This window comes from Bubalus kerabau, chromosome 13, assembly GCF_029407905.1.
Source record: "Bubalus kerabau isolate K-KA32 ecotype Philippines breed swamp buffalo chromosome 13, PCC_UOA_SB_1v2, whole genome shotgun sequence".
Taxonomy (NCBI): domain Eukaryota; kingdom Metazoa; phylum Chordata; class Mammalia; order Artiodactyla; family Bovidae; genus Bubalus; species Bubalus kerabau.
Genome location: NC_073636.1, coordinates 43,213,616 through 43,229,925, shown reverse-complemented (window position 1 = coordinate 43,229,925; position 16,310 = coordinate 43,213,616). Strand labels below are relative to the sequence as shown.

Below are 16,310 nucleotides of genomic sequence, written 5' to 3'. Positions count from 1 at the left end.
CAGCAATCCTAAAACACATCTTCTCTTGTTAAACTTGTTCTATCCCTAGTTCAACTGAAGGAAATTGTCAAAATCCTCGAGAAACTAAATGAAAATGGAAGATGGAAGTGGTTGCTTCACTACAGGGAAAATAAAAAGCTAAAGGAAGATGTAAGGTAAGACCTTCATGGAAGGTGAGGCCTGGGAGGGGTGGGGAACCCCCAAGTTCACCTGGAAGTGCTCCCTGAGCTCTAGACCAGCATCGGTCAAGTGCTGCCCCAAGGTCATGGACTTACATAAGATCTTGAGGGGAAATGGCTGAGCACGGAGGCTGGGGAAAGGTGTGTACTTAGGAGAGGAACCAAGGGAGCAGACCTGAGAGCCAGCACTGCCAGGGAGGGGCAGAGCCCTCACAGGGCTTCATTACCAGAGCACTTCAGAGGGGAGGTGAGGAAGGTTCAAGATCAGGAGTAAGTGGAGACCAGATGAAAGGGGAAGGAGTATGACTGACTCTAGTGAAGACAAAAAGTCTTGGAATAAAACTGAAAATTAAGATACAGGAAAATAATACCTTTCACAAACTTAGACTAATCTAAATTTAATATTGTATTTTTCAGAGTGGATTCAATTGCACATAAAAAGAACTTAATATTGAAATCATATCAGAGTGCAAACATCATTGAGCTGCTTCACTATCACCAGTGTGACTCTCGACCATCAACCAAAGCTGAGCATCTGAAATGTCTGGTGAACCTGCAGGTTCAGCACATCCACGCCAGGTTTGCCGTCTTCCTGACAGGTAATTCACACCCTTAGTGCTACCTGATTGTCATCAGCCAGGAAATGGCCTTCCAGGTGGAATCATTGGCAGCCTGCACACACACAAGGCTGGGGCGAGTAGAGCAGATTTTATTTCCTTAGATAAAGGTCTGTTAAGTGAAACCATCCACGGTTTTAAACAAGACTTAAGGAATGAAGGCCCATCAGTGGTTTCAGCACCCCATCCCTGAGGCAGCTGACCCCAAAGTTTCCAGTCTTGTTCTTCATTTGACACAGGCTCCTTCTTCCCCTCATATGTAATGTAGTTTTAAAAGGTAGTAATGTAATGTAGTAATAAAAGGTGTATACACCTTTTAAAAGCTGTATACAAATAATGAATTATTCACCAAAATAGTTATTTTTCTTTTTACAGAAAAGCCTGTGGTCTCCAGAGAAGTCTTTGAAAATAGTGGCATCCTTGTGACAGATGTAAATGACTTTATTGAAAATATACAGAAAGTAGCGGCTCCATTTCGGGGTAGCTACTGGTAAGAACACTTCCCAAACACTCCCATATGAGCTGGAATTGACGGGTAGATACCGACATCTGTGTCTATGAGAAACCAAGTTGCTCGGCAACTGTTTTGTATGTTACACATCATGCTGTAAATTTAAAGTGTTTATTTAGGGGTGGAATTGCTGCTGGTTTGGCATAAAGGGGACTTTCTCAAGTATCACTAATGAATAACTACTTTCTGAATGATAAACGTTTTCACTTGCAGACAGAAGACAATGTAACGTAGACTCCTGGATATTTTCCCCAGTAGATATCATCCTACTTATGCAACAGTTCTTGGTTATTTTGTTTTAAAGACAGAATTATCAATTTTGTATTTATCCAGGTGGCTCAACTACAGCTTACCTAGACATCAATGATGCCAACAATGAATTAGTATTTTCCCTTTTCTTTGAAAATCTTTGAAATCTCAAATCAGTGTTTTGCAACCTGGGGAAATGTTTTCCTTCATGTTTTACACATTGCTAGAATGACTTTGTTCACAGCAGCACTGTACTTTTTCATTAGCTTTGGACTGCAGTGTTCAATAATATTTTCATTTTGAACAGAATGTTTTCAGAGCTATTAATTGACCTTAACATTAAAAATAAGAATTTTACAAGTATACTGAATTGTAGCAAAAAATACACCTATTTTAACCAGTAGCTCTGTTTTTGCATGTTAGGGTCAAAAATGCATCTGTAATGCATGTGACAGTCTGTTTTAAAGGTTTTACCACGTAGAATCTTAAGTGGTTATATTTCCTATTATTCATGCTACACTACATGAAATTATTTTCCTCCTAAATGGTACAAATTTATGAACCATCATTTTTCACTTACTCAGTTTATGTAAATACTGCACTACAAAATCAATCCTGAGGAAGAAATAATCATTTATTTATGTTAGAAATAATTTCTACAATAATCCTTAAAACTCAAAACCAAGCAAAAAAACATTTGTACGATACATGGTATCTATTTGGAACAAAGATTTTTGTAACTAATTTTTTTTTTTAATAAAGACAACTAAAAATCATTCAATTGCTTCTGCAATGACTTTATAGTAAAAATTAAATGTTAGGGAAGATTTATAGCAGTTTGAATTTTTCAGGCCACTTAGAATAAACTGGTTCCAGAGGAATGCTCCCACTTACCTCACTGTAGCCTCACTCCTTTGGCCTTGTCCCCACAGACCTGCCTGGTGCTCCCCTATCCCAGATGTAGCCGGCCAGAGCAGCAGGATCCAGCAGGGGACAGCTCGGGACCACCCCCCACCCCCAGGCCTGGCCTTCTTGGGGTCACGCTAGGCCTGTCCCTCAGGAAGTCATTTACCTGCTTCATATCCTGCCCGTACTGAACCCAACGTGCTAATAACTTCACTTGTTGTCTTCCTAGGAGGAGGAATACAGTTGAATTTTAACTGTCTTTACCCTAGCTCTTAGAAAACCAACCAGTTCATTTTTACCCCAGGGACAAGAATCTAGTAAGAGAACCATAAGTGAATTAGGTACCCTGAATTAATCAGAAATCACTACAGAAAAGGAGAGCACATGGCCGACACACCTGCCACCTGCCCAGCATGGCACCTGCCCTGCCACCTCTGCTGAAGACGGAGAGCCGCCTGCAGGCGCCTGCCAAGCCATCTGTCCTATGACTGAGGGCAGAGTCACGCCGAGAGGGTGGGCACACCAGGCTGAGCTCCGGTATGGACTCTGCCCTCGGCAACCCTGTACCCACTGGCCTGGCACAAACATATTACTGTTCAATAAATATGCTGAATGCATAACATGAAGACATGCTGGTGCTCTCTGTCTTATCACTAGGCCTGCGGGCACCTCTGCTGCGTTAACAGTTTGGTGTGAATTACTGTATGACGAGGGGGCAGCCTGTGGGAATTTTAGGTAACTGTTTAGAAAGGGCAGAGGTTTCAACTGGGGTGATCGGGGATGTCATCCAGGGAGGTGCATACTATGTGCAAGACAAGCCCCCCAAAAGTGGGTAGTGTGAGACTGAAAAACTGAGCTAAAGTAACCACCTGGGTAATCTAAGTTGTTATTACCCTAAATCCTTTAACAGCAGAGCACCTACCTTAGTCTATGTCCTTCATCTGTAAGAATCAACACTCAGACCAAGAGAATAGTCACAATGTCCTCATTCCTCTGATGTAGTAACAGCATAAAGTGAGGCTCAAACTATCCAGGGGAAAGCGGGTACCATTGAAACTATGTGCAGCTACAATCTGAAATAAATGGAAATATTAAAGCACCTACTCCACTTGGCAGGGTCCTCTACTCTCTCATGAAAGAGTCTGTTTCTAAACCACTACTCGGGATTCCTAGGAGGGTCTAATAAACATTGTGTCAGGACGTAATTCAGGGTCTACTCACAGTGCAGCCTGATGGCGGTGCTCCACCGTCCATGGGGGTCTTCAGCGCTCATCCCCATGTCTGATTCCAGTTCTAGTGAAGGAGATGAGCAGCTTGTCAGGCCAGTGCAGTACTCGCTAGCTCTGAGTTGTCAGGACACAAAAGACTGACAAGAGGGAGCTGGTTTCCAGAGTTTGGCTTTATTTGCAGTACAGAAATCATTTGGAGACATCACTGAAGCAGAGGTTCTGTCAAATCAATACTGTGCTGCAGCTTGGTCCGTTGAAGAAGCCACATCTGGGATACAGAAGAAGCTCCTACGTTTACCTGCTTTATGATGGGTTTCTTTCCCCTCTGCGCTCATCAGTTTTAATAGGTTAAAACACCGCATACAGGCTTCCTCCAAAAGACTATCCAAGTCTGGAGTTTGGTTAGAACTGGAGGCCCATGTAAACCAAGCTTGTGGCTGGGATGGGTGGGCACTGTCCTGACACATGACATGAACGGAAAGGGGTGGGGAGGAGTAAGGGACGCTGTCCCCGGCTACAGACATTCAGTTCTGAACCTCCTCACCGTCAAGAGGACAAGATGGCACGCAAGCTGCACTGACCCAGCTCTTGAACAGCGGAAGCTCATAACTGCAAAGGCTACACTGATTAAAAGATACAAATACTGTATCAAGTTCTCTGTATCAGTATCACAAGGTTTTAAAACTCATCCTTCACTAGAAAACACAAGCCAGTATTGGTTAAATTGAACAGAATGTGGGAACCTGCCAATTCGGAAGAGCCACTCCATGAAAACAAGTTAATACATGATATTAGAAAGGGGAGGAATATTTACTGGTACAGTGCTCTGCAATCTCTCAATTTTGATTACAAAAGCAGGCCTTACAATACTGATTTCATACAATATGCATCATTTGCCAAATTTTAAGTTTGTCCTAATTAGATGATAACATGTACTGCTGTTAGTCTTCCCCATAGATGTCATTTTTCTTGCGCTTCATTTCCTCAAAGTCAAACTCGGATCCCATCATCCTCTTATAGATGTCCTTAATGTCATCACAGGTCGTCTCAAAGTGAGTTGTTGCATCATAGGTACGGGATATAAAGATCTGGAAATGAAAATCACAAAGACTTGAAACTTATCTGGTGACATCGCCCAATGAAGCCTGGTAATTACCCTTTTCAGACAGCCACTCACCTGGCTTTCTGTTCCCAAGTCTTTTGGTACAAGGAGGTCACTGATGCTAACGAATCTGGAGGAGAGAGAGAACTCAGTCAGCAAGGGAGCTGACATGCCCCTCACTGCTGGGCCTGATACTCAAATCCCAGGCAAGGAGGCTGGGAAGAGCCGATGGCTGCGCTCACTGTTCTCAAGGGTTCAGTTCACCACGGAGTCAGTCGGTCCTGGGTATGAGCTGGCATAAACAAACCCAGCACTTACTTCTGCTCAATTGGTTCCAAGAGCTCCAGGGCTGGTCTGATTTCCTTCTCGGGCTCCTTGGTCTCCACCGTTGTGCTGGCGATGGCGATGTACTTGCCTTGTGCGGCCACATTGTGTGCAGAGGAGATCATGCAGACGTAGATATCTGGAAGCAAGCAAAGCCACTACTGCCAGGCCTTGTGGACATGGGGCCTAGGTGCGCACTTGGTTTCACCCCAACTTCAGGGAGCTATGAGTTAACATTACTTGGAACAGACTATCTTCTGAGACAAGTTCTATATGGAGGCAAACACAGTCAGTCATACATAAGAGTTGCAAATACTCAGCCACTTTGAGCCCACTGGAGATGAAGGAAGGGGTCACGTGGCGGTGAGTGGTGGACGTGGACATGAGTCTGCCCGGCTGCCACATCTGCCCGGCTGCCACAGCTAAATGTGGAAACCTGTCTCTCCTCTCTGAACCCTGCACTTAGAAAGGTTCTGACTACCTAAGATGGGGTTTAACTAACTACTGATTTCTCATTTTTTTAAGCAATATAAAATTGCAAACAGCAGAAGCTACTCTTATGTTGACATAAGCTCATAATAATTCCATACTTGTCTGTGTAACACTAAAGTAACTACATAATTTCCAATACAGAAAACAATTACTAGGCTCCCCTTACTCTATTTTCTTATTTATTCTTTTGGCTGTGCTGGATCTTCAATGCTGTGCTCAGCCTTCTCAGAGGCTTCTCTTGTTTCTGAGCATGGGCTCAGTTGCTCTGCAGTATGTGGAATATTCCCAGACCAGGGATCAAACCCATGCCCCTACATTGGCAGGGGGATTCTTAACCACTGAACCACCACCAGGGAAGGCCTCCCCTTGACTCTCCCAGACCCTGAGATCTACTGGGAACCCTTGAAAGATTACTTTAGTCAAAGTCCCCTTGTTTTAGTAATAACCTTCTGTGAAATGATTTCTTATATGGAAAAAAATACACAGTTGGCCATTTAAAGATTAATAGTTCCTTTTAAGTTGAAGTTTTTATAAATAAAACCTTCAGGGCTCTAACTGAAACAGGAAGATGGGAAACGCTACTAGATGAAAACAAATGGTTAAAGCAAACAGAATTATGATTTCAGAGATAAGTTGTGATCTTAATCAGAGAAATCAAAGTTGTTTTCTAGCACACTGCTAAAGGCAAACACAAGTATAGATATTGACAAATCATGACATAAAAGTAGTGCTGTCATCAGCCTAAAAGTTACACTGTAATCAGGTCAACTAATAAGCATAAACTCCCACAAGCATACAACGTTCAGACGAGAGAGACAGCGGACTCATAGGGTCCAGCTCTCGGTTCTACAGAGGAGGGCAGGGAGGCCCCAAGAGGTGTGTCGAAGTCAAGGCGGGGCTCCTGGCCTAACGTGTCCATTTCAAAGTGATGATTTAGGAGTTCTATGAGCTAAAAGGGATCCATCACATTTTCCATGTGTAAAACTAAAGTTTCTTCACTCTAATAGAACAGATAAAAGCTGCAATTTATGCAGACATTGCCTGACCTCCGTAACATACCTGACTTCCGGTTGACTTGGTTCTGTGGAATAATGATCTGGCAGGAGTTGGCGTCGTTGGTGTTTTTGATGGGGTGGCTGAGGATACAGATGACTCTGATCACCTGGCCCACTTTTTCTACTCGATCTTTCACATAGCTGGGATCGCAGATGAGCTGCTTACAGCGAGCAATCTGCAACAAAACATTGAAGACTTTCTAATACTCAGTGTTCATCACAATGTTTTTAGAAGGTATAATGATGCCACTGTTCCCTGATCATCATCTGTTATCTTCATCAAGTTAACCACAGATAATTAGTGAATTAGAGATAACTATTAAAACTAGCTTTGCCAACAATCCCTGTAAGTTCTCCTGGAGCAAATCTATGAATTTTAAATCTTATTCAAATAGAGAAAATGTGTTGCATGGTGTTTAGATGTATAAGCTTTAGAACTGGGCAGAAGAGAGCTCACATACTGCTAGAATTAAATGAAACTGTTCAAGAAATGTCATTATATGTGAATGGACCCAGTGAGAAATAAACGCTTTATAAATGGTACTAATATTACAAATAGACCATAATCACTCTCATTTTAAGTCTGTACTTCCTAAGCAAAATTTAAGCTGCAAGATAACTTATGTATTATTATAGTTTTCCTCTTTATATCAAAGCACTGAAATGTCCTAAGAGGAAGCAGTTGCCTAAAACAAAGAATGAATAAAAAGAACCTTGAGATATCAGATTAAAATATTCACCCCTATTTCCTAAACATCTATTATGTGTATGCTGAAAGCACAAGATAGTTACAAAAGATCTACAACAATAAAGGGTAAGAGGGTCAACTACTGAGTGTCGATTATACGGTCTGAACCCATGGAATGCAATCAGGAATCCCAAAATATTTTTTTTAACATAGTTTTTGAGTTTTTTTAACAGTTCTATTTGTAAAAGTTGATGGGTTCGTGAAATATGGTCTGGTTTGCAGATCAACACCAATGGCACCCCCTGAGAACTTGGAAGAAAATGAAAACCCACCACAGAACTACTGAAAAAAAAAATGTACTTTAACAAAATTAACAATTTATATTCAAATTTGAGAAACACTGTTCAAAACTCCTGGCCAGTTCCATGGCTAAACCCCAAATAATAAATGTTCATGGTTATTATTATTGACATTATTAACTGTATTAATAATAAAACAATAAAACGGTATTGCCCAAGCCCCATTTCAACCAATAAATTGTAAGTGGCACAAATAAAGCTAAATTTAAATGAAAATTTGGACCATATAAATAAAACTTACCATTTAGAGCGCATTCGTAATTTCTGTTTTAGTATTAAGCAACAACCAACACAATAGAAAAAAAAAATTTTTAAACAAAAGCACACCTGTAACTAGATTTCAGTCATTATGAACACCCAGTTACCATAAAGAAAACATGTCTGATCTGAAATCCGGGATCAACATCCATACCAAGTTAAGTACTTATTAGACAATAAAGTTTTCTTTACAAGAATATAATTTTTTTAAGTTGTAAAAGGTCCTTACCTCTCCTTCAGATTTTACACCAATCACCTTTCCATTTTGCATAATGATTTCTTCAATTGGTTTATTCAGCATGTAGGTACCTCCATATATAGCACTTAGCCTAGGGGGAAAAAAAAATATTTACAATTAGTAATTTATAACTGTTTAAGCTACTAGTCTCCTTTCTTAGACTTTCATGAATAGTGGAGAACATTTGTTCAATTTCCTTCCAAACGGCATTAGTTTAAGTCATTAAAGCATCAATTCTAAAACAGTCAAAACCATGTAAATGTCGTCTCACATTCAGTTATGAATATCTGACCAGTAACAAAAGAACAGCTTTATAAGTCTATTCTTCTTGCATATAAATAAAACTCTGAACAACCAAAAAAACGATCAGGAAGCAATGGATACTGACTAAGAACAGGCAGAAACTAGACAAGAGACTTGAAGCAACTTCATGAGATCTTCATGTGGTCTGCATGGCTCTTCCCCTAAAAGAACCAACCTCCCAGTCCACAGGCTTAAGATTTAAGTTGCCATAGACAGAACGTGGCCTGCACAAGGAGATAAAAATTGTGGGAAAAAAAATCTTCCAAAATGGGAAGCAGCCAAATTACAAAATCTCTTCAAATCCTTAAGTAAATCCAGAAATGCTTATTCACATGAGAGACTCCCAAGGAATCCATTAAAAGCAACAACTGAAAAGCAAAAAGACCTAAGCGGAGACCACAGGCCATAAGGATAAATGAGTTTGATAATGCCATATTAGAGGAACTTGGTCCATTTCTTGCACTTTGCAATGACATCACGAAAGGACCATACCTAACTATGTTAGGACTAAGGATTCAGCCAGACAAAAGATCCCCCCACCACCAAAGCATAAAATCAAGCCTCCAAAAGTTCAAGATGAATGGTCAATAATTTAACTGCAACTCAAAATCAACACTCATCGCAGAAAGAATCCAGCATCTCTACAATGTATACCAATCAGTATGCAATATACATGTTATAAAATATAACTTTTTTATATAAAGATTACTATACACAGGGAAAAAAGAAAAGCAGATGTCCCAATTACTGATGTTAAAACATGCGAGGAGTTAAATGCAGCTACTATAAAAATGTACAGGGATAAATATGCTTGTTCAAAGATCTATGTTCAAGAATATTACATATTCATAAGAGTCAAAATTAATAAACAGAAAACCTCACCATAAAAATGAAAGCTATATTTTAAACATGGAAATTCTAGATCTATTGGAAAAACTTTTTAAAAAATTTTAAAACTCACTGAATGTGATTAACAGCTAATCGGAAATAACAAAATGTGCACAACAAATAAACACACCACAAAATTTCACAAAACAAGCTCATGAAAAGGTGATCAACATTAGTCCTCAGAAAATGGAAATTAAAATTATAATAAGATAGCATTTCACACCTGCTGAAAAAGACCGACAATAATGAATGCTGGCAGGGGTGTGGAGCAACCAGGACTCTCACACTGCTAAGTGTAAGCAAAATGCTACGACCCCTCTGGAAAGTTGTTGAGCAGCGTCTCATCAAATGAAACATATACATGCCATTATCACCAGCAATTCCACACCTGGACATGTATGTGCCCAGAAGAAGTGGCAACTGAGGTCCATACACACTGTTACACAAAAGTTCATAGTAGTTTCATTCGTAACACCCCAAAACTTTTTGAAAACTACACAAATGCCCATGGACAGGACAATGTGGCACATTCACACGGTTTACACGGTGGAATACTACTGTTTTTTAAACTACCAGCACGTGCATTAATATGGAGGAATCTCAAAAATACTGTTAAGCAAAAGTGAGCACATATTCCTTTTACATAAACTAAAAGGAGACAAAAGTGATCCTTGGTGATAAAAATTACAAATGCAGCTGTTACAGTGGGGGTTGGGGTGACTGTGAGGAGATACAAAGGAACTTCCTGGAGTCCCACACCTTGACGGGAGTTTTGGTTACACAGGTCTACATATATGTCCAACTCATTTTTTTAAAACTATAGATCTGTGGTTTCATTGTATATATAAGTTTTACTGCACTAAAAATAAAAGGCACCTCCCTACCCAGACACCTTGTCTCATTATTCACAACCACGTCTCATAAGCTACCATTTAAGATGCAGCTCAGGATCAGAGGGGTTTCAGGACAAGGTTAAAGATGGGCTCTCACCGTGCAAATCCCTGTGGCAGTTCTCCAAGGCCGTAGAGTGGATAAAGGTATGGGCTTTTGCCATATCTTGCCAAAGATTCGCTGTAAAGTTTAATCCTATTAATGGTTTCACAACATGGCTGATCTAAATAGCTAGACAAAAGGAAATGAACATTAGAAAAGCACTCTGGTTTGCATTCCTCTGCTCAATTTAAAATTGTTTTCTGAAAGGATTTCAATTCAATCCTTCCATATTTTACTTACAAGGCTCTAACACTAAACTGAAGCTAGAACTTCTTTTTCATAGTATAATATAGCTATGTATTTGTTTTGTTAGAATTTCCACTCTGCAGAATTGGGAAATTCAGTGACAATTCCAAGAAAAATACAAATCTAAAAACCAGAAGACTTACTCATCAGTTCTGTAAAGTGCCAGGGCATGACCAGTAAAATCTATAACATCTTGGCCCAAGTCAAATTTCTTATACACCTCTCGCATTGATGTCTTCTTAGGATCAATGCCCTCAAAAGTTCGAGGATCGTTCTCATCAAAGTTGGCGACATATACCAGGAATTTTCTGAATCGACGTTTTTCAAACAACCCCATTAGGCCTAAAAAAAAGAATTTTTCAAAAAGACACACTCACAAAAGGACACTGAGGAAACCTAAGTGTGAGAGCAAAGTCTAAATATCCCATGTTGCTATCTTAGGCTCTTACAATGCAATGTGCAATTTAAAATACAGGAGTTTTAAAATAAATGAAATTTCTTTCTTTCTTAACCATTTCTTTAAAATAAACTGAGTTTCGTAACATTTTGAAATACACTGTCATAATTATGTAGTCCCTAAACTGTCCAACTCTTTTGTGACCCCATTGACTGTAGCCCCCTGGGCTCCTCTGTCCAAGGGATTCTTCAGGAAAGAATACTGGAGTGGGTAGCCATTTCCTCCTCTAGGGAATCTTCCCGACCCAGGGATAGAACTAGAGTCTCCTACATCGGTGGGTGGACTCCACCACTGAGACAACTGGGCTTCCCATAATTACAACAGATCAGCTATTAAGTCTTCAATTCTACAATACAATTACAAGTAATTATAACCAATAATTAATTAAATATAACAAGTTTAATTATATTAGGTACAAATACAACTGTGAAAAACTATTACTCATGAAGGCATCTATCTGAATGTTCTTTCCACAACTCTGATCTGTATTCCAACTGCCTAAAATTCGAAATGCTCATTTTTTTTCTTTTTCTGTATGCTAAGATACACTCTAGCATTTAATGGAAAAGCAGCTTAGATACCAAGAACAAAGTGTCCTCAAAGAAATTTAGATGCTGGTTACGCTTCCAGTCACTTTAATGAAGTCCTAGATAGATAGGCAGCTCACTGCTTTTTACACTCAAAAAGAGGTGAGGAGAAAGCTATGAACCACCATGTAAGAAGCTCTCAGCTCCTCCTACCAGTCAGGATTCCCACTGCTGTGAACAGCAGGTAGAAAGACAAGGTCAAAACAGAAGAAAGTTTCCTGGGTCCCTCTCCTGCTGCCCCTTTCTTAAACCATACAGCTACTTTAAAAAACAACTGGAGCTTTACATAAAAATTCTTAACCATTTCTTTTACATCCATTGACAGTTGAATATTTTGATACTTTAAACATTTTCCCCCCAAGACAACAGCTGAAATCAACAAAACTGAAAATTAAAATGATGAGACGATTCATGACACCTGACTACATTTAACCTTTTAAATCAATACTTATATAACTTAGCTTTTAAATTAAAAAAAAATGGACAGAATGCATACACAATAAAAAGCATAAGGCTAAAAAGAAATATTCTATTATGCTACTTAAGACACAAGTACAGCCGTCAGGGGAAGGCGTGAGAGCCAAAGAAAACACAAGTCACCACACCAACGCACTTACAACTCAGGAGTCACTCTGGTGGACGCGTCTGTTGGAACCTAGAGCTCTTACCAATAGCTATGGAGTTAACGCATAGCATCTTTTAAAATAAAAATGAAAATCTACTGTGTTTCCTTCAGTTCCCCATTCTTTTCTTTTCTCTTCTTTCCTCTTGATTCCTCTCCCCGCCTCCTCCAAGCCTTGAGACTGACAGGAGCCTCTCCCAACACAAAGGAGACTCTCTAAGCTGCTCCTCCAGTCCTTATGTCAGAACCAAATCCCTGTGTGATCACCAACATCTGAGACCTGAGGCTCTGAAAAGGTCGTAATTTAAAAGATTCATGTACGATTTTCTACAGTGTAATTTTTATAACAGCTACTTCTATATGATGACGCCTTTGCTGGTCACCCTATTTAAAACAGCAGCGCCGCCCACACCCTCTCCTTTCATCTCCACCACCATCTGATACACTTTTATATCTGATTATATTACCAGCTGAAATGCTTTTCCTTATCATGCACAGCCAGCCTCCCACTAATGGAAGCACAAACAGGAAAAGCACTTCTGTTTACTTTTTTCTCCTCTGCTGCACCCTCCCTACCCCAGACCTTCTTAGATGGGTCCCTGCCATATAACAAGTGCCCAATAAATATCCACTCCAACTAATTAATATCCAATGGGAGTGAATATAAAAGAAGTTGACATTCATATACTGGACACACAATATACAAAGAAAATACTCAAATTATATGATAAAGGGACTACAAAAACTCTTTTTCACAATTAGTCCATTGAGTTGTGCCTTCACTTCATTTCAAATAGCTTTACCTTCTTTCATGCACTTGCACATTGAGATTTATTTGCCAAAACAGACACCTATGTCAAGACAAAAGCTACAAAAATCTAGAGCAGTTTCAGTAAGAGAAAAGGAAAAAGCATTCCAATTAACAGGTGTAAGATTTGAGAAGAGAATTAAAAAATGAAGCAGAAGGAATGTCACAGGAAAAGCAGAGACACGGCACGCAATGCGGCATTCCAATGGTGGACCTCAACAGCCTCACCCCAGGTTGCAGCTGGCCCCGCAGCGGGCATACCTACCACCACCAGGAGCCCCCAGTCACTCGGCTCTGCACTGTCAAAGGTGCCCCCGACAAACAGATGCCTCACAGCAGAAGAGTGAGAACAAGCAAGCTAAAGATTCAACTGAGGACACAAGATTTTGCTGGGCACATTTCAAAGCTATTCAGGAAAATGTCTCAAACTTTTCTAAGTATCTGTGTTCAACATTACTCTAGAGGCCAAATATCTTTCTCGTTTACTTGACTAAAATAACATTTGACCAATGAACAAATACTTATTGAAACCTTGAGGTTTTAGTTGGCATTATGACCTACCACAAGAACCAACATTATATACAGCTCCTTAAAAACCCAACAAAAACTTAGGCTTCTTGTCATTGTTCAGTTGCTCAGTCCTGCCTGACTCTCTGCAACCCCATGGACTACAGCACACGAGACTCCGTCCTCCATTATCTCCACTTAGGCTATGTTAATAAAAATATATTGGCCAAGGAAAGTAAAAGTTCCACTGAAACTGAGTCGGAATACAACATTTGAAGCATCAGGTCTGGTCTGGCTGAATTCTATCTTATCTATGGTAATCTTGGCAAGTCAGAATTTTCAAAGAAAAGTGGCCAAGAGACCTAGACAACATATTATATGAGAAACAACCACAGGCACTGGAAATGTGCAGCACAGAGAAAAAAAGAATTCAAGGGTGTGTGCCAGTCATTAAAATATCTGAGGAACTATATATTTATATACTACATGGACTTCCCTGGTGGCTCAGATGGTAAAGAATCTGCCTGCAATGTGGGAGACCTAGGTTCAATCCCTGGATCAAGAAGATCCCCTGGAAAAGGACATGGCTACCTACTCCAGTATTCTGGCCTGGAGAATTCCATGGACAGAGGAGCCTGGAGTGCTACAGTCCATGGGGTCGTACAGTCCATGGGGTGCAACACAGAGGAAAAAAAGAATTAGAGGCTGAGTGGCAGCTGTTAAAATATCTGAGAAGCTATATATTTACATACTACATAGTTCAGTGGTTAAGTGTGGGGTTCTTGAGTCAGACAAATGTGGCTTCAAACTATTCTCACTAGTCATGAGCTATGAGATTCATGGGCTCTTTCATACCTGTATACCTCAATGTTCCCTCATGTACATGCCAAGAATAGCCCATCTCAGAGGGCTGTTGTGAAAGGCTATGTAAAATCAACTTAGACAATACACACAAATAATTGTGCACAAATGCCTGTACATAATGTTGGCTATTATTTAAGTATAAAACAATGGTTTTATCTTTCTCTTGAACTTCCCACCCTCTACACATTTCCTATCCTGTTTATTCATTCTGCCCTGAACTGTCCTGCCTGTCATTCCACCTTCAAAATCCTACCCATCAGTACAGTTGACAACAAGGCAGCAATTTAGCAAAAATTCATAATAATGTATGTTAAAACAGGTAAATCCTACTTGTATGTAAATTAAACCTCAATAAATCTAACCTTAAAAATATATAGATTAAATACATTTGCTTTTTTTTTAAATTTTTTTTTCAAATTAAATGATGAGTGTTATTTCTCTTATAATTTAAAAAACGTGAACATTCTGTAATTCAGCTGTAGCCATTACTTCCAGGTGACTTCTTCATTAGGTTTCAATTCCCTTTTATATAAGACTCTTGCTCCAGAAGGCAGTTAGCTCTTCATCATTCTTCCTATCTAGATAATATCCAAAGACAAATCCCACAGGGACAAGTACATGTAACCAGTGGTCACGCACAACCTGAAGTAAGTTCATCATGAATGCTGCGGCCTCGGAGCCAACAACGACCCCACGACCAAGGACAGTGGCGAGCGCAGCCACTTGCGCCGGAGGAAGCGGAGAAAATTTATCTGCCTTCAGTTATACACATTGATCCTTCCTCAAACTGCTCATTCCTCATGGCAACAAAATCACCTTAAACGGAAGGAAGGTCCTTTCTAGGGGTGTTTGCTATTTAGTAAGACTCAGAACAGAAGACATTAACTCGAAATAAAATCACTCCATCCTCATTGGGAACTCCTAGGAACAGAGATGCTGGAGAGTGGGCACAGTACCAGGGACCGGACATGGCCCCAGGACAGCAGGCGGGACAGAGGCACTGGCAGTTAGCGCAGACGGCGATCAGCTCACGGGCTCTGCAGCAGCCTACCAGGGTTCCTGTGCCTTCGTGCCTCTCACTTCCTACATCATTTCAGGCCTGAGATTTCTCACCTATAAACTGGAAACCCTACCTCACGAAGGCTTCGCAAATCAGTAAGAACGTGAAGCATCTCCCACAGAACCTAGCACCCGGGAAACACTCCACGAGACAGCAATGCGTATGAATTATTCATCTGAAAAGAGACACTAGACCCAGGAAGGCCCAGCTTCACCAGCAACAAGATCCCAGATAAAAGCTCTCCAGGCGTCAGAGGGGGAGGCACTTTTGAACATCTTGTTTACGGACATATTGTCAACTGCAGAGAATAACGTCTGGCACATAACAGACATCCAATGACTATGTTGAGGGGGTGAGTGGGGGCGTGGCCAATGCAGGGGACTTTGAATTTTATCCCTAAGATCCCTTTCCATTATAAAGTTTTAATATTCTGTGAATATAAAATTACTTACTAGATGCCAGGGCTTCTGCTTCAGTGGAAGGAACCTTGTAGATCTTTCCTCCCTTATAAACAAAGCTCCCTTCAGTCACTTTGAAATCCAGATAGCGAGTAACCTCTGTAAAAAGCAGCATCTTAACCAGCTGACCTGTAGGAGTCACATAATTCAAACTGTTACTTACATCTTACTACTTTCAAAAGTTAGAAGAAAAGTAGTTTACTGATACTAATGGCTTTCCAATTTTTTCTTCGCATCATCCATTAGCTCCTACAAAAGTCCCCAAAGCCATTTCTAATAGGACAATCAGAATGCAGACGTATTGTTTGGC

At 40.3% G+C, this 16,310-nt stretch overlaps 2 protein-coding genes and 1 pseudogene across 7 annotated transcripts in view; 1 reads left to right on the top strand and 2 right to left on the bottom strand.

Moving 5' to 3' along the window:
- Positions 1-2,336, top strand: part of TASOR2 (transcription activation suppressor family member 2) — a 66,602-nt gene extending 64,266 nt beyond the window's left edge. For all 6 annotated transcript variants that reach the window (XM_055544147.1, XM_055544146.1, XM_055544149.1 and 3 more), the window contains 3 exons: positions 50-155; positions 597-778; positions 1,172-2,336. In XM_055544147.1, the coding sequence (XP_055400122.1) occupies positions 50-155; positions 597-778; positions 1,172-1,290 (407 nt within the window). In that variant the 3' untranslated portion in view covers positions 1,291-2,336. The remainder of the gene's footprint in view (positions 1-49; positions 156-596; positions 779-1,171) is intronic.
- A 1,507-nt stretch (positions 2,337-3,843) lies between these two features.
- Positions 3,844-16,310, bottom strand: part of GDI2 (GDP dissociation inhibitor 2) — a 28,173-nt gene continuing 15,706 nt past the window's right edge. Inside the window, exons 4-11 of the mRNA XM_055544151.1 lie at positions 15,995-16,129; positions 10,781-10,979; positions 10,389-10,520; positions 8,199-8,298; positions 6,669-6,840; positions 5,112-5,256; positions 4,869-4,923; positions 3,844-4,779 (exon numbers count right to left, since the gene is read on the bottom strand). Of these exons, the coding sequence (XP_055400126.1) occupies positions 4,633-4,779; positions 4,869-4,923; positions 5,112-5,256; positions 6,669-6,840; positions 8,199-8,298; positions 10,389-10,520; positions 10,781-10,979; positions 15,995-16,129 (1,085 nt within the window). The 3' untranslated portion in view covers positions 3,844-4,632. The remainder of the gene's footprint in view (positions 4,780-4,868; positions 4,924-5,111; positions 5,257-6,668; positions 6,841-8,198; positions 8,299-10,388; positions 10,521-10,780; positions 10,980-15,994; positions 16,130-16,310) is intronic.
- On the bottom strand, positions 12,411-15,986 carry LOC129625604 (NADH dehydrogenase [ubiquinone] 1 beta subcomplex subunit 1-like; annotated as a pseudogene).